Source organism: Diabrotica undecimpunctata, chromosome 4 (genome assembly GCF_040954645.1).
Source record: "Diabrotica undecimpunctata isolate CICGRU chromosome 4, icDiaUnde3, whole genome shotgun sequence".
Classification (NCBI taxonomy): Eukaryota; Metazoa; Arthropoda; class Insecta; order Coleoptera; family Chrysomelidae; genus Diabrotica; species Diabrotica undecimpunctata.
In genome coordinates this window covers 46,836,836-46,854,347 of record NC_092806.1, presented here as the reverse complement: position 1 = coordinate 46,854,347, position 17,512 = coordinate 46,836,836, and the positions used below count along the sequence as shown (strand labels likewise).

At 34.8% G+C, this 17,512-nt stretch overlaps 1 protein-coding gene across 4 annotated transcripts in view; it reads right to left on the bottom strand.

Moving 5' to 3' along the window:
• spn-F (C2H2-type zinc binding domain-containing protein spindle-F) overlaps positions 1–17,512 on the bottom strand; it is a 34,527-nt gene that overhangs the window by 2,114 nt on the left and 14,901 nt on the right. Inside the window, exon 4 of one of the 4 annotated variants that reach the window (XM_072529434.1) lies at positions 4,193–4,382. The exons of 1 other annotated variant lie outside the window; for it this stretch is intronic. In XM_072529434.1, coding sequence (XP_072385535.1) covers positions 4,341–4,382 — 42 coding nt within the window. In that variant the 3' untranslated portion in view covers positions 4,193–4,340. 2 more of the 4 variants (XM_072529435.1, XM_072529433.1) reach the window with 2 other exon arrangements.

The window sequence follows — 17,512 nt, the reverse complement described above, 5'->3', positions numbered from 1 at the left end:
GTGGTCCTATTAGCTGGTCTACAATGTCTCTAGACCTGACAGAAAACGAAAAACTGAAGAGAATATAGTTAATAAAAACTCCTGTTTTAAGAAAATTATGTTTATCTTATTTGTCAATTAAGGTAATTAAACATTGAACATCATGTTGGTCCAATTCATCCCAGATTGTCTTAAGCGCCAGAGCTTAACTCAGCCAAGTGGTTAGCATGGGTAACAGTGCGCAAATCCATCTTCCCAGTGTGTCCTATAGATGCCTGATTGGATTAAGATCATGACAAGCTAGACAATGCCGACTTCTTTTAAATATTCATTAAAGATCCGTTATCATCTATATAAATTAAATTGAAACCTGTGAATGATTTAAAAGATACTACTTGCTCATCTAAAATGGTATATTGCTCTCTTCATCTTCAAGAACCAAGTTATCATGGACATTGCAATTTATACTTGCCCAAACCAGAACTGAAACTCATCGATAGTTTATAATTTCGCAATGTTGCATTAAGAAATCAGCCTCCTTGTGTTCCGTATACTTTTGCTAATGTCTAGTGACATTAAAAATAACAAAAGTCTTGCAAAAGTAAGTATGTGATGCTCTAGGGATAGCAGTGGACATAGCTGAATATCTGGATGATGTAACTTTCTTTCTAATCTCTGTAATTAAAGAATTTCTTGCTGCTTATCAGACATAATTTTTTTTAAAATATTTAAATTCATATTCTTTATAAAAAATATCATCAGAAGTGATAAAATAATGTAAAAGTTAATAATTGAACATATATATAAGAGTTTCTATAAAATAAGTGATGGATTCGACCGTTACTTGATGGAAATTCATTTTATGTAACAATAAACCACTGAAAACTTTGTTTTTAAAACTTCCACAAAATAAATATATTAAAAACAATAACAGCCAAAATAAAAAGCACCACAGTGGTGTATACAAACTTAAATCTGGCGACTGCCCAAAAACTTACATCAGTCAAACTGGTAGAAATTTTAACAAACGAATAGCAGAACATAGAAGGGCTTTCAATAATAGAAAACATATTCTAGATACGCACTTCACCTTCTAAATTATAATCATTCTTTTAATGACGAATTTCAAATTCTTCACATACAAAATAAAGGACTTTAGCTATCTTTGTTAGAATCTATGGAAATTAACAAAATAAAAAACACAGACATAATTCTAAATGACCAACTTGAGACAACCAGTTCTCTCCTCCTCAACCTATTTCGTTAAAGACTATACCTTCTGTTAGCTTTCAATCCCCCTTCTGGCCCCTCACCAGCGGAAATTCTCTTTTTCATTTAGACCTAAGTTAGGTCTTTATTCAGAACTTGCTTTCTGGTACATTGCCAATCTCTATATTTTTGGCAGGTCTTCTTAATGGTCGACAGCCAGTGGGGTTGTCTTTCAGAACTACTGTCACCAATATACACTATTGCCCAAAATAAACAGAACTGAAACATAGATGTCTCTTTGTGCGCGCTGACATATTCAAATTAACTAGTATAGACCTGTCAAGTAATCCTTAAACAATTAATTATTAAGGCCTAATTGTTAAAAGTATTTCTCGTGGAGCATTATTTTCGCTCATACGGAATCGGCCGACGTAATAGTGCAAGTCTACAATACGTGTGTGATCAATTCACACAACGGTTTAATAAACGTTCTCCAAGTAATGGTGTAATTTTGAAGGTTGTTAAAAAGTTTAGAAATACGGATAATGTATTGTGCCAACGAAAAGGAAACTCAGGGCGTCCCAGGACAGTTAACAACAACTTTAACCATGAACATGTTTTTAAGCGAATCTTGGAAAGTCCGAAAGCCAACCAGACAAGAACAGGGTTGCATCTTGGCTTAAAACGAACCTCCTTGCAAAGAATCCTAAAGGAGCTGGGTGCATTTTCGTATGTGATTCAGGTACATCAACAATTACATCCCAGGGATTATCACAGTAGAGTGGAATAATGTGCCAGAATTCTTGCACTACAGTATGAAAATCCTGAATTTTTGAAAATTTTTGAAAAAAGCACATTTTCATTTGTCAGGCCATGTAAATCATCGCACAAATCGATTTCTGGGCTTTGCCAGACCAGATGAAGTTTCTTACATAGCGCAAAAGTGAGTGTCTGGTGTGCAGTTTCGGGACACGGAATCATTGATCCATACTTTATCGAAGAAAATGGTAGGCAAGTCACACTTAATCAACAGAGGTATATATAAATTTTAACACGCTTTATTCCTGATCTACGTCAATTTTGTCGTGCACGTAATTTGGCATTTCGAGACCAATTTTTCCAGCAGGATGGGACAACTTACCATCTGCTGTCGCAGTTCGTCAATTTCTTTAGGGACTTTTTCAAACAAATTCATTTCACGATTTTGACTTCCACTATCCTGCACGTTCTCCAGACTTAACATCTCCAGACGCATACATTTAAGGCATGGCTAAAACTGCCGCTTTTAAACGGGCACCACATCAATGAGTTAAAGATGCCTTCTTCGCGGACTTGGGACAACCTTTATTCCATAACATTACGAGAAATCTGGAATATCGGTATGAAGTCTGCCTTGAGAGAGGAGGAGCTCATTTAGAACATATTATAAAGTGTCAATAATATGTATTTTTTAAAATAATTACAAGTTCAGTACTGTTTATTTTGGGCTATACTGTATTTCTATCCATTCTTTTTATATGGTTAAGTATATCGTATAACAGAAATGACGTCCATGTCTCTCCCTTCTACTTGCTCCATTCCGCATGTATTTCTGATCTTTTCATGCTTTACTCTTTAATATATTTATCTAAGGGTCTTGACTCCTATCATTCTTAAGATCTTTATCTTAGCCGATTTAATAGGGTTTTGGTACGATGCTTATCGGCTCTGGTTTCAATATCATCACCATGTACCGCTACAACCCTGAATGGATCTTGGCTGACTGTACTTTATCACCGTTAAGTTGTTTTATTTCTGTTTGTTCTTACTCTATATCATTGTGCGAATACATCGTGATGAGGTCCAAAAATTTTTCTAATTATTTCGTCCACGTTTCGCATCCATATTATTATAGGCCTGACACTGGATTTGTAGATTTTGATGTCTTTGTTAAGTTTTTCGATCTTATAAGCTTATCCATTGCATACATAAATCGGTTTGCAGCCTGGATTCCCTTTTTTATTTTGTCAGTGATTGCCGTAATTATTGCTCCTAGATCTTTAAAACGTTCAAATAATGTCCGTGTATGCTAGCAGCAACTTGGAGCCTTATGCCGTTCGGCAGTTATTTCGGCTGTTCTCACCCATTTGTTTAATAGGAAATTAAAAAGTAGTGGTGATATAGCGTCATCTTGCTTGAGTCCGTTGTTTATTTGAAAACTGGTGGATAATTTATTGTTCACCAGTACTTTATATACTCCACACTCCATACAAACTTTGGTCATCTGAATGAGTTCTTTAGGTATATAGAGTTCCGTCATCGAATTCTATACTTGATTTCTCTCAACGGTATCATATGCCATCCGGAAATCTATGATGAGGATATGTGTATCGGTTTGATAAATTCCTAGCCTTAATGATATTCCCCTCTAGTTAACACATGTTGTTTTGTCTCCTTTTTGTGCTTGAGCATTATGATGTTTTCCTTCTATCTTATTGGAATTTTTCTTTTTGCCATATTAGCGTTATTAGCTGGTATATTTGGTAATGAAGTGCTATCCCATACTTTAGAAATTCTGCTGGTATCTCATCAACCCCTGGTGCTTTGGGTATATATAATATTGTAATATTTTTTCCATTCTATTAATTTTTAATCTTATCAATTAGCTTTCGTTATTCCTTAGTATTGAAACAGAGTTATTCCTATAATTTCCAGATAATGGTTTTTGTCAAAACCAAAATTACTCAACGCGGAGTCAAACCCGGAAAACTACAGAAAGCACATATAGCTCCCGCGGAAATTTCAAGTGTAACAAACTTACCTTCTGTTACGGAAGAAACAACCCCACAACCACAATTTATGTGAATGTGAAATAAAAAGCGTAGAAATCCAGAAATTAGGTAAGATAAAGGGTGTACCGTATGCTAGGAAGAATCAGAATTACTCTGTACCCTGGAAATACTCGGTACAACAAAGCAAAAAAAGATAACTCAGCAAAACTTTTCTATATTAGTGAGAACAATAAACCATTAATGAAACGCTTTTAATAGGTACTACTATATTTATTGCTATATTTTTAACTATATACATGCTTCTTTATCTTATTTTATATCTCATATCATATATCTCAATATAAACATATCAAATTTTTGGATATTAAGGCAAGTTCTTCTTTAGTCACAAAAAGTTGGATGTGGCGAAGAAATAAACATATTCTAAAAAAGGAAAAACCATTAAAAAAGAAGTTTATTTCATTTTAAATATCTTTTAATATAAAGACAATGAAGCGCGGAGTTTGCGGAAATCTTAAGCAGTTTAAAGACTGAAGTGCTTGAAAATTGAAAATGATTGTACATATAGATTTATGGGCAGACATAGTTACATTATTCCAATTTTAGAGAAACACAGATACCCAAACGACACCACCAAAATCTTTTAATAATGTAAAAACAATTAGAACGGACAGACTTACTCACAATTGATTTTATTATTATTATTTTTATTTGGAGTAAGTCTTTCCTTTCTATTTTTTTACCTATAGAAAATCGACTCACATTTATAAACTTCATCATTCTTTTAATATGCGTTGCAGCACATTATTTGTACTAATAAACATTAAATTATATCTTTTCATAATGCTTTTATCATATAAATGCACGTTCACAGATTTTAGAACCGCAATATTATCGAGACAATTATAAGATACCTGAAATTTATAAACCTGTGAGCTGAACGTGATACGATAAACAGAAATATCTTTTTCTCTAGCGCTACAACCCTCTGGGCGTTTTAACCTGATCAACAATTGCATTCAATTTCTGTCTGCCATTAGTGACCTTTTTTCAAATTCGGAACTACCATAATCCTTAGACCATTTTCGACACTCTCTAGCCAACATTTTCTAGGGCGGCATCTTGGTCTATTTTCGGCCGGTCTCCTTTCGGTGATATTTTTTGTATTTCTTTCATTGATTATTCGTAGCAAGTGGCCAAGCCAACAAATTCTATGAGATTTAATAAACTTTACTATATCGGCGTGTTTAATTAACTCGTCGAACTAAAAGGAGGTTGCAAAATTTACAAAAATAAAAAACGTGTTCAGTCAATAAGCTTCAGTAATCAGTAACGCACTATACTACGACAATTTTCAATTAAAGGAATGAGAGACATATTTTATTCGTTCCACATTCTACATGTGCATCGGCGTGGTGTGTTCTGTTTCTTGTAAATATATTTATTAAATAGTCTATATTATTAACTTTAAAATAGAGTTTGAGGTAAGTAAACAACAGAAAAATAGCAGAATAATATGATTGATGTTTATTATTTTTGTAGCATTAAGATGGATACCGTAGAGGGCCCAAGAAATGCACAAAGAAAGCGGAAGTTTATGTCGGTAGAAAAGAAGCAGATTGTCTGTAGAGTGTATGAAAATTTAAAAAATACACTTTGTACAGTGGAAGCTGTAGATCAGTGTTCATTTTTAACGGAACTATTCGTGTCGACAATTAAACGCATTGTATGTGAAAAAAAAAAAAAACCGGTATTGTCCAAGCTCCAAAAGTACATTGTCGTGGTAGAAAAAAATTTAATTGGACGAGTACCAGAAAAATTTTGTAAAAATTCTTTCTTTTTTGAAAATAAAGTGCCCACCCTCGAATCCATTAGGACAAAGATAATGAATGGAGAATGATCTCATTCCAAAAATGACCAAAGGGACGTTAAGGACAATAATAAAATATTTAAAATTTATATATGCCAAACGATCCCGTGAATCTGTCTTAATGGGAAGAGAAGATTTAGTCTCATGACGACGAAGATATCTTCGCCCTATTAGAGAGGTTCGTTCTGACACAAAAAGATTTTTTATTATCGACGAAACGTGGGTAAATGCTGGTCACACAGTATCCAAGATCTGGCAAGATACTACTGTAACGAGTTATCGTCCAGCATTTGTGAACGGTTTATCAACAAGGGTTACGAGGACCAACGGGTAAAGGGCAATTACTGATTGTCGCCCATATGGGTAGTGAGAGTGGCTTTTTAGTCAATGGTGCACTCATTTTTTTTATCTAAACAACGGGGGATTATCACAAAGACATGGACGGCCAACGCTTTGAAAAATGGTTTGAATCCCTTCTTTCACGAGTCAAGCTAACTTCGGTAATAGTGATGGATAACGCTTCTTAACACAGCCGATTAGTAGAACATCTGCCAACTATGGCCACCAGAAAAACAGACATGCAGAGTTGGTTAGGACAAAAAGGAATTCCATGTTCCGAGGACATGGTTAAGGCTGAGTTTATAAGTGTAATTGACAGATATCGCCAGCATGTTGTAGATACAATGGCTCGTGCTAAAGGCGATTTTGAGACTTCCTCCTTACCATTGCGAGTTAAACTCGATAGAATTAATCTGGGCTTAAGTAAAGGGTTACGTATCTCGTGACATATAAAATTTCTGATGTAAAGTTTGTTAGAATTTGCAATGGAACGAAGATTGGGCTAATGTCGTAGCCCATGTGATCAAGGAAGAAAAGAAAATGTAGAGATTTCGACAAAATAATAATAGACTTAAGTGTGACTGGGGATTCCTCTACGGACGAGTCACTGGATTCCGAAAATTCATAAGCATAACTTGGGTAATTATTTTGCAAAGTTTTCTGTTTTTTGAAGTACTAGGCACGCTATAATAACAATACAATTTTACTTTATTTTGTTAGACAACTACAAGATACCTGTCAAAACACACATGATAATTTATTAATTATATCGGCGTTAGATTTAATTTCTACGTAATTACTTATGTGTTTAAATAGATAATTACAATATTATTTTGGCACGCCTTTGCAAAGTTGATAAGGACAATATAGTTTGTTCGCTTTAAGTGCGATGTTGCCAATTAATCACTTTTAATTGAAAATTTTTTAAGTATAGTGGCAACTTTCAAGGCAATGAAGTGCATAATTCATAATAAGAATTGCAGAACTAATTTTATGGCCTGATCTCAACATGGTTAGTACTATAATAGAATCGGCTTCTTCTCATTGCGCCGTCTCCTTTCGAAGGTTGGCGATCCAAATGGCAATTGTAGTTTTGGAAACTGCTGCGCGAAAGATCTCTGCGGATGAGCGGTCGAACCATCTCCTCAGGTCTTTCAGCCACGAGTTCTGGCGTCTTCCTACTGATCTTTTGCCCTGTACTTTTCCTTCCAGTATAACTTGAAGTAATTCATATCTTTCGCCTCTCAACACATGACCAAAGTATTGCATTTTCCTCTCTTTGATTATTCTTAGTAATTCTTTTTGTTTACACATGCGACGAAGTACCTCAACATTAGTAACTCTTTGTACCCATGGAATCCTCAACATTCGTCTGTATATATACATCTCAAGAATACATAGAATCGGCTATGATCGGCTAAAAACTAATTACAAAGTAACCTATGTTCAATAACTATTAATCAAAAAATCCATCTTATGGGTGAGGATCTAATGACCAAATAGTAGACAAAATAAAAAGCAAGGAAGAGCAAAGATGAACCTTATTTGTTACTTACTCTTTGGATGATATTACTGTTAAAGACCTTGTATTCTCAGCATCAGTGAAAGTGCAAAGGTTTCTTGTACATCTTTAAAAATAACTTTTCCATGGATGTTTGGTTTTTCATATTGTTCTTTTTAGATGAACTGATGATGCTTCTTGATTAAGAAGCGAAACGTCTTCAATAAATAGATGAAGTAGCCACCTTCTTTGTCTTTGATTTCTCCACTTTGACACCCACCACTCTTCGAGTGTTCCTTGGTTTATATTGGATTGACGGTCGTACTCCTTTTCTCTCTCTCTCTCTCTCTCTATATATATATATATATATATATATATATATATATATGAGAAAATAATTTAAATTAGGAGTAGTGTATAGTGAATCTGTGTATCGGCGATCAAAGTCTAGCCGCAATGGATGCTAAAAAGCGCGCTTATTCTCAGTAAAGAATCGTATGTATGTAACAAACATAAATACTTGCTATATACTCCAATTTAAGATCGTATTCACGTGGATATGTCTCATGCCGTGAATTAAGGTTACATATAGAAATTCACACTTTTCTGAACGAAGAAAAATATGCCTACTGCAGATACTTTATCGAACCAGACTTTTTACTAAAACTAGCACATTTATGCGCCATATTTAACACACTGAATGTTTTAGCAAGGCACTAACAAATACATATTGCTGTCATCGAAGCTCTCTAAATGATTTGCAAAATACTTTCCGAAAGAAAATGTCGAGAAACCTTAGTAGATTCAAAATTTATTTGTCCAAAAATGAATATCCTACCAACTATAACTTTTCAACTTAAAAAGCTTTAAATTCCCATTCCCTTAGCAACATTTCACCCATCAGCTTGTCTTTGTTTCCTTATTTTTCTTTAATAATAATATATTCTTCTCTATTTAACAGCCTCACATTTCATTATTTTCAATTGTGTGCCTGGACACCGAGGAAGTGTCATTATAGTCGTTTTCAATAAAGGATTGTAGTTTGATACTATGTACTAGGAAGATTATGAAGCACACACCTTGTGCAACACATTTTTGAATATGACTAGGGCGCTGTGACAAAATACCAAGCCTTTAAGTGCAAAAGTTGATGAATCCCTGTTCTAAGTAATACACAAGCATGGATGGATGTAGGAAAATCGAATAAATGTTCTAATGATATAAAATATTTTTACTATTATAAAAATAAGACATTCTTCCTAAAACCTATTAATTCTCCGTTTTCCGCTAAATATGTGACTTTATATCTCGCGTTCTTGGATAATAGATACACATCTCAAATAAAAACTACATAATCATGATTGATTTAAATGAGGTTAATTTTAGTTTTTGATAGAGATTAAAATTTCGAATCGAAAAGAAAACAGCATTCATTGCAAGGCAGAGATGCAAAGAACATTATTAAAAGCTATTTTAAATTACGACAATGCAGTGCAATACTAAATGTTTCAAAAAATGTATATAAACATGTGTATAATAAATTCTTTCAATCAACTTATGCAATTGTACTACTAGTAATGTAATACAAAATATTCTAAATATTTTAAAAACCATAAAATTTTTAAAGTCACCTGGTTTTTTATCTGTAATTCTCTTTTAAATATACTATATAGGGTGAAAATACAAGAAATGAACATACCAGAGGTATGTTTTGAAACTCCTCCAACTCCCGCCCGTTGTTTTGGTATATAGGGTCACTGCCGTGTTGTTACGAACATTAGAGGAGTGAGGGGAGGTTTACTGTTAATTGATCGCTGGAGGGTACGTGTTACACGTAATAGCATTTCAACATGGAATGTAACATATTAGATCGCTTTAATTTATCAAATTTTTCTTTATTAACTATTAATCGTACTTCTAGTTAAAACAATATTCTAATAAGAAACAAAAAGAATTTCTGATTTTAAATATTGACTTCGACTGCCTAATTTAATAACGGTTCAAAATGCTACCTCTATCAGCTTCACAAATTCCTAAACTTTTATCAAATAATCCTCTTTTGTTTCCTATATCAGATTTGAAAACTTCGATAACTTTAAGTGTTATTCCAAGACTAAGATCATAAATTTTGCTATCGATATATCTGCATAGAGAAACATCATTTGGGTCCAAATTTGGGAGCTCGAGATGGCTAATAAATTGTTAGTTTCGTCGGTTTTCGCCGCCAAGAAAAAGTTTCATTGACAAAAGTCAAGAATTAGTCAGGTAGAATTATACGCAGGACAACCGTTATGTTGCAACCAAATATAAGTATCAAAATTTACTTCCGTATGCGTATTATGGTAGTAATAACGACAATATTTTTGTTTTAAATATATTACTAATCACTCTTGAAAGACTTCCAGACCCCCATCTAAACGATCCTCGGGTACAGCCCTTACACTCCTGTGCAATTGTTATCACATGCTTGTAAAGCTAATCTTCCATTGCACCGATTACTTGTCTTCACGATCTTCTTGGTTTACCGCTTTTCTTGGTTGGTGAGGATCCCCTGAACCATTCGGTTTGGCCATAATTAATCATTCATCTTTTCGACATGGCCATACCATTTCAGCCTTTTGCATTGTGTAGTTTTCAGGATGTCGATGTATATACCCATACGCTCTCGTGATTTCAATATTCCTTATTTTATATTTACTAGTAAATACAGTAGTAAAATTCTGGAATGGAGACCTAGACATAATGCTTATCGTAATCGAGGGCGTCCTCCAACAAGGTGGTCAGATGACATCAAGCGCATTCAGCACAACTGGATTCAGGGTGCTCAAGATAGAATGCATTGGAATTATTTACGGGAGGCCTATGTCCAGCAGTGGAATCAAAACGGCTGATGATGATGATGAGTAAATATAAAATCGTAAAGGGGAAATAGAACAGGCAAAGTATTGAATTACAATGTGCGGGAGCGTGTTCAACACCCAAGAAACACGTAAAGTACCTAAGAGTGATATTGCACCAGAATTGAAAATGGAGGGAGCACGTGGGGGAGGTGGCCCGGAAGGCCGCGAATAGTACGGCTGCGTTGGGAAGTGTGATGCCCAACATTGGGGGACCCAAATCCGAAAGGAGGAGGGTCTTACATGGTGTTGTACAGTCGATCGTCCTCTACGCTGCCAGTCTGGAGCGGGGCGGTAAAGATAACGGCCTACAGGAGGCACATGACACAAGTGGACAGAACAAGTCTATTGCGAGTGGCATGGGCCTACAGGACTGTGTCTGCGGCAGCCTTGTGGACCATCACTGGATGTGTTCCGTTGCATGTTTTGGCGGTGGAAAGAAAAGAGCTATATGAGAAAAGAGGCCCAAACCTTACTATGGCCGAGAGAAGACAGGAAAGGGAAAGGTCAATTGAAAGATGGCAAGAAGAATCGAACAACACGGAGGATGTGGTACAGTGGACGAAAAAAATGCTGATCCCGAACATAAGAGATTGGGTGGACTGTGGCCACAGGCGACTGGATTATTTCCTGACGCAGGTGCTCACAGGACATGGGTGTTTTAAGGCCTACCTCTCTAGGTTTGGAAAGATTGACACAGATGAATGCCTATACTGTGGACACTCGGACACTGTGATACATACGATGTTAGATTGCAACAGATGGATAGTAGAAAGGAACAGATTGGAAAGAGAGACAGGTGTGAATTTTGTTACAGTGAGGGAAATGATTGAGAGAATGATTGAAAATCAAGCAGGCTGGACTAGCGTACACAACTATATCCATGCAGTGATCAAGAAAAGGAAGATGAAGAAAGACAAGGTAAAGGTAAGAGGAAAAGATGCTGAAAGTTGAAGCTAGAAAAGTGAGTTAGACTGTATGAGTTAGACTGTGGGAAAGGAGGAAATGCCCGTCTGGGAGTGATGCCGTACTAGGAGCGATGAGGGTCTTCCACGCGCTTCCTGGAACGCGATAGGGAGTCTCCTTGCTGACAGTCTGTACAGCGGCCATTCCGCTTCCGGATCGCTGGATGACAGAGGAGGGTCTGGTTTAGCAGGTAGGCGTTCGGCGTAGACTCGGCGACGAGACGGCATTTTAAAGTACCTCGGGAACTATCGCCGGGAGTACGAAGAACGAATCCTGCACTAAGGTCAGTCAGGCGGCGTCCTGGACTGAGATGTCTTTTGAAGATTCCAGAACCCCCCTCTATAAAGACGAAAAAAAAAAAAAATTATTTCATTATTGCTAAATTATCTTGTTCAACTCTAGTTGCTATTTGTTTTGTATTCTGACCATCGTTTATAACACTGTATAATGATTATTGGAGATGGGTAGGCAAATCAATATTAGGCAGAGCAAGAAACGAGAGAATTCAAGAAATTATGGGCGTTAAACATAGAATAACAGAGGACATCAGAATCAACCAAGATGGTACAGGCACATACAAAGAATGGATGATAGGAGAATCCCAAAAGTATTAAACTGGACCGCAAGACAGACGATAGAAGGGCTGACCGAGATTAAGTTGTGAGAGAAGGAGTCGATAAGGATATAAAAGCGAGAGGAATAGAAGAGTATCTTCTGAACGACTGAGAACAATGGAAAATGGAAATCAGAAAACTAAGAAAAACGTTATAAACTGATATAAAGTGAAAAGCAAGCTCGGCACAATTGGTGAATTCGGTGGGACCTTATTCCGGCTCTGCTGACGAGTTAATGTAGCGGTGTTAGCGATATAAAAGATCTCTTTGTCTATTCCACTTGAAATAAAGTATCAACACTATGTTAAATCATATATGTTCAGTTTTTTACAAGTACGCTCCTTTATTACAAAATATAAAAAGTGGATTATCTGAAATGACAGTTGCTAGGTACTCAGTCAACTTTATGTTATATTTCTTTATATTTTCAGATAGCGGTAAAAATGGTACATCTAAGAAGATCGTTGCCATGTATAATAGTTAATAGTAGCATCTACCGAGTAATTTATTTAATTAGTCAAACATTAGTAAGACAAAAATAAATATTGCACAACAGTAATTGCTTTGCATTGTCCAAATATAAAGTAGCTTCAACCAACCTTAGGTAAAGAGGAAGCAGGAGTATATCAAATTAATTATTTCAAAAAAAGCAAAATGTATATCTTGCCATAGTTAAACCTATTATTTTTACATTACTCGTCTAAACAAGAACGTCAATGTACAACAAACGATAATTACGGTGGAATTTAGTTGCACAAATTTTAAAAGATGCATTTTGACGGTATTTGTTAAATAAATCGTGGCAATGAAACAGTGAGGGACGCAAGTTTGTTCGATAGAACTAACACTTCAAAGATGTCACTGAATGAATCCTGATCTTTCAAACAGTTCGTCGGTTGGAATCATATCAATTAAAAATAGTTTGGTATAATTTTCTTAATTCAAAAATGTTCAATTTGAAGGTTACTTGTGGAATCCAAGTCTTTTTCTAAATGGACTTACTCTAATAAAGTTATATATTTGCATACACAAGGACATAAAATCGTTTGATATACATCTATTTGGATTTTTGTTGGTCTACTCGTATTATGACGTTCTGATATCGGTATAAATTGGTAATGGTTCTCACATCCTGATCATCTATTTCTGTGTTCCTCAATATGTTTCAATATGTCAATTTTTCTGTGTTATATTCTGACTAAGGCTTTCTCAAAGTCCACTAAACGTATAAATACGTTCCAGTTGACATCTCGATACTGTTCGAAATTTGTGTAGTAAATAATGCCTCTTCAGTGCCAAAGTTTTTTCTGAATCCCAGTTGGTTTCCTTTTATTCTATCGTACAATTTTTTGATATGAAATACACTTTTGAAAACAGTAGAGTACAAAGATCTATGATGGACTATAGTCCGTCGAATAGAGAGTTACACTCCTCTCAAATCTTGGATGTAAGAGCACTAACATCAGCAGAAATAGGAAGCAATCATAAAATGGGTTTTGTGCAAAATCTGAATGAAAACACATATATGTGATAACAAAATATCAGAATACACCACAAAGATAAAAGTCAAAAGCTTACAGGATGACTCCACAAGATACCTATTCCAAAAAAGAATAACCGAAAAAAGCAGAAACACATATATCACAGAAAGTGATGAAGTAAAAGAAAGTGGGCAAAAATTAAGTCTAATATCTTAGTCTCTACCAAGGAAGTTTTTGGTGAAAGAAATATAAATAAAAATAAATCGTTCCCAAGGCGAAGAACTCCACGGTTTTGTACAGAAGTGAAGGAAAAATGTAAAGAAGAGAAAAAGCTTACCTGAAATACATGTCAACCAAAACATAAGAGGCATATCATAATTCCAAGACAATTAGAAACAAAACATATGCACTTGTAAGAAAAATAAAAAATGATCACTGGGAACGCTGTTCGAAAGAGGCCAAAGAACCGAGGTAAAGGAAATAATCGAACCAAAACACAGAAAAGGATACGTGGATTGACTACCTAAAAAAGCTCTATGCAGAGGAAGAACAAACGACGCTAGGACCGGAAACACAAGAAATTACCACAAATGAAGAACTTAATATAAATGTACAGGAAGTTCGGAAAATACTTGAAAGGCTGAAGTACAGAAAAGCAGCAGGTGAAGACGGGATACCAAACGAATTATTGAAATATTATGGAGCAGCAATGACAGAACAATTAACAACATTAATTAATAAAATTATAAAATACAATAAGATACCGGAAGAATGGAAAACGAGCGAACTAATTCTACTATTAAAAAAAAAAAGAGATAAAAAACAGCCAGGAAACTATAGAGATACACTTTTTAAATACTACCCTAAAACTTACAACCAAAATTTTACAAGTGCTAATAAATCAGAGGTTTAGCAGATGAACAACAGGGATTTCGTACTGGAAGATCGGGTACTGATGCAATATTTGTTATAAAGCAAATTACTGTGAAATCACTAGAGTATAATAGACCAGCATTTATGTATCTGATTGACCTAAAGAAAGCGTTTGACAGAATAAGGCTTAAAGATGTAATCGATCTTTTGTATAATAGAGTTTTGTATAATATTTGTTTTTCGAAGGATGCTGAAGATCTCTTGGACAGAGCACGTGACCAACAACGAGGTGCTAAGAAGAATGGGTACTGAGAGAGAACTCCTAAATATTGTAAAAAACAGAAAAACGAGTTATCTACGACATATTTACAGAGGAGAAAAATACAATGAAGGATGTAAGAGACTGGACAGGCATGGACACACATTCGATACTAAGAACAGCTCAAGATAGAGAGCAATTTGCTGTAGTTATATCCAACCTTCAGTAATGGAGAAGGCACCTTAAGAAGAAAGTATAATAGAGAAGTTTCCCTAAATATTATAAAAACTATCGAAAACATCTACCAAAACAACAAAATGGAAGTCAGAATAGATGGACAACTTACAGAACCTATAGAAATAGGTAGCGGAGTAAGATACGGGGACTCATTGAACCCCATGTTCTTCAATTTAATCATGGACGAAATCATCAAAAGCGTTAACAAAGAAAGAGGATAAAGAATGGGAAACAAAGAAATAAAAATATTCTGTTACGCAGACGACGCAATATTGATAGCCCAAGATGAAGATACTCTGCAAAGACTGGTCCACAGATTTAACATAAAAGCAAAAGAATTTAATATTACAATCTCATCCCAGAAAACTAAAACAATAGTAGTCAGCAAAGAACAAACCAGATGTAAAATAGAAATTGATGGCATCAGTATTGAACAAGTAATGGAAATAAAACACCTGGAATTACTGTCCAGCTATGGAGACCTGGACAAAGAATTGAGAGATCAATTATAAAAAGCAAATAGACTGGCAGGATGCCTTAACACTATATGGCGAAACAGACACATTAACACTGAGATGAAGTCAAGAATTTATAAAGCCAGTGTAAGACCAATAATGACATATGCATCAGAAACAAGACCCGACACAGCCACAACACAAAGGCTACTGGAAACGACAGAGATGATAGTACTGAGAAGACTACTTATAGGAAATACGCTGAGAGATCGAAAGAGAAGTGAAGACAGAAGAAAATGTAACATACAGTGTATAAATCAATGGAAACAAAATAGAAAAAAAAAAAGAATGGAGTAACCACATAAGCAGAATGGAGGAGACCCGTGTCGTCTAAACACCAAGAGATAAGTCACCAATCATTGTTCATTGAATAATTCTACTAGTACATAAATTGGTTCTCTGTTAGTAGTCTTAAGATTTCTATAGGTGTTTCATTCAGTACCATGCCTTTATCAGTTTTTATACGTGTTAGTGCTTTTTCAATTTCCCCTTTGGCAACTGCAGGTCTATTTCTTTCTCTTGGTTCTATCGTCTCTATTTTTTCGTCAGTTTCAAATAGCTCTTTTATCTATTCTTTCCATCCATTTATTTCTTCTGCACTTCGGATTATTTTGTTATTTTTGTCCATTATGTTTCCAATACTTTTGTTCTTGTATAAACCAGCCGCTGCTTTAATTTTTCTGCATATGTTAAAAAGCTATCATGATGTTTTTCTAATCTTTCTATTTTTGCACATTTTTCTAATAGCCACAAGTAGTTTGTTTCCTCAATTTTTTGTTTCATTACTGTGGGCTACTACTAACAACAATTTTTTTTATTCGCACCATCGAATCACATTAAGTATGAAGTTTATTAATCATTGAATTGATTAATAAAAATGTATTTTTATTTGTAATTGTTATCATAATATAACAGTAATTATTTGTGTTATTAAAGTTCATTGATAACAGCAACAATGAACTAATATGTATCTTCATGGGAAAATTCAAATAAATAAATATCTTAAAACTGCTTTCCTTTTGTGTACGATAGATTTTATATAAACACAAATGTTTATAACACAAATATAATATGCACTTCGTATTATATATTTATAGATATTATCAGTAAAAATGTGACCTGTAGTATAAGACGAAATTAAAAACCTGAAAGAACTTTGTAAATTACGATTTGGTAATATTTTTATTAGTATTGGAGTTTGGAAACGAAATACCTTCTACAGACGATGCGACAACATAAACAGTTTATATATTTTATATGTTGCTACCCACGTTGCTTTGCAAACAGTTGAGCAAAATTGGGAAGAAGTTTTTTATGCCATTTTTAAAAATTATTGAAACCAGATGTTCATTTACTTTGGAATTTGTTGTATATCACAATAAAATATTTAAAAAGAGCCGTGTTTGCACCCGTTTTTCCATCTACTGAAGTGTAGATACCATTTTACATGTCCAAAATATTCTCTTGTGCTTTCTTTAATGCCGGTTCCATGGCTCAGCGGACTGGCAGACACATTTTGGTGTGTGTAATTTTCTAGAATGATTGGAATCACGGGCTAGCTAAAGAAATATTTAAAATCCAGTATCAAATCCAAAGGGTCAGCAGATTGGAATTGGAAGTGATAAGTGAAATCTAGTCGGTCGATAAGTGACTAATAGGTTGAGAGATAGGGTTCGGTAAATACTCATTCATTGATACACATTTGATGGCGTTAAGCAGCTCATATATGAGAATATAGTAGCTTTCCTTAATATACTACCAATATTACTGGTTATGAGCTAATACGTCCATAATTCTTATTCTCTTATGTTTTGTTTGATAGCAAAGGTTCTTCGTCTTCTTCGAAGTTCTCTTCACTTCTAGTCTCAGATTTTTGATTTTGTGTTTATCAATATAATACTTACTTATACAATAATTCAATAATACTTTTTGGTGATGCAGATATTGTGAAGACCATCAAAATAAACCGCCTAAGGTGGGTGGGCCACGTTATGTGGATGG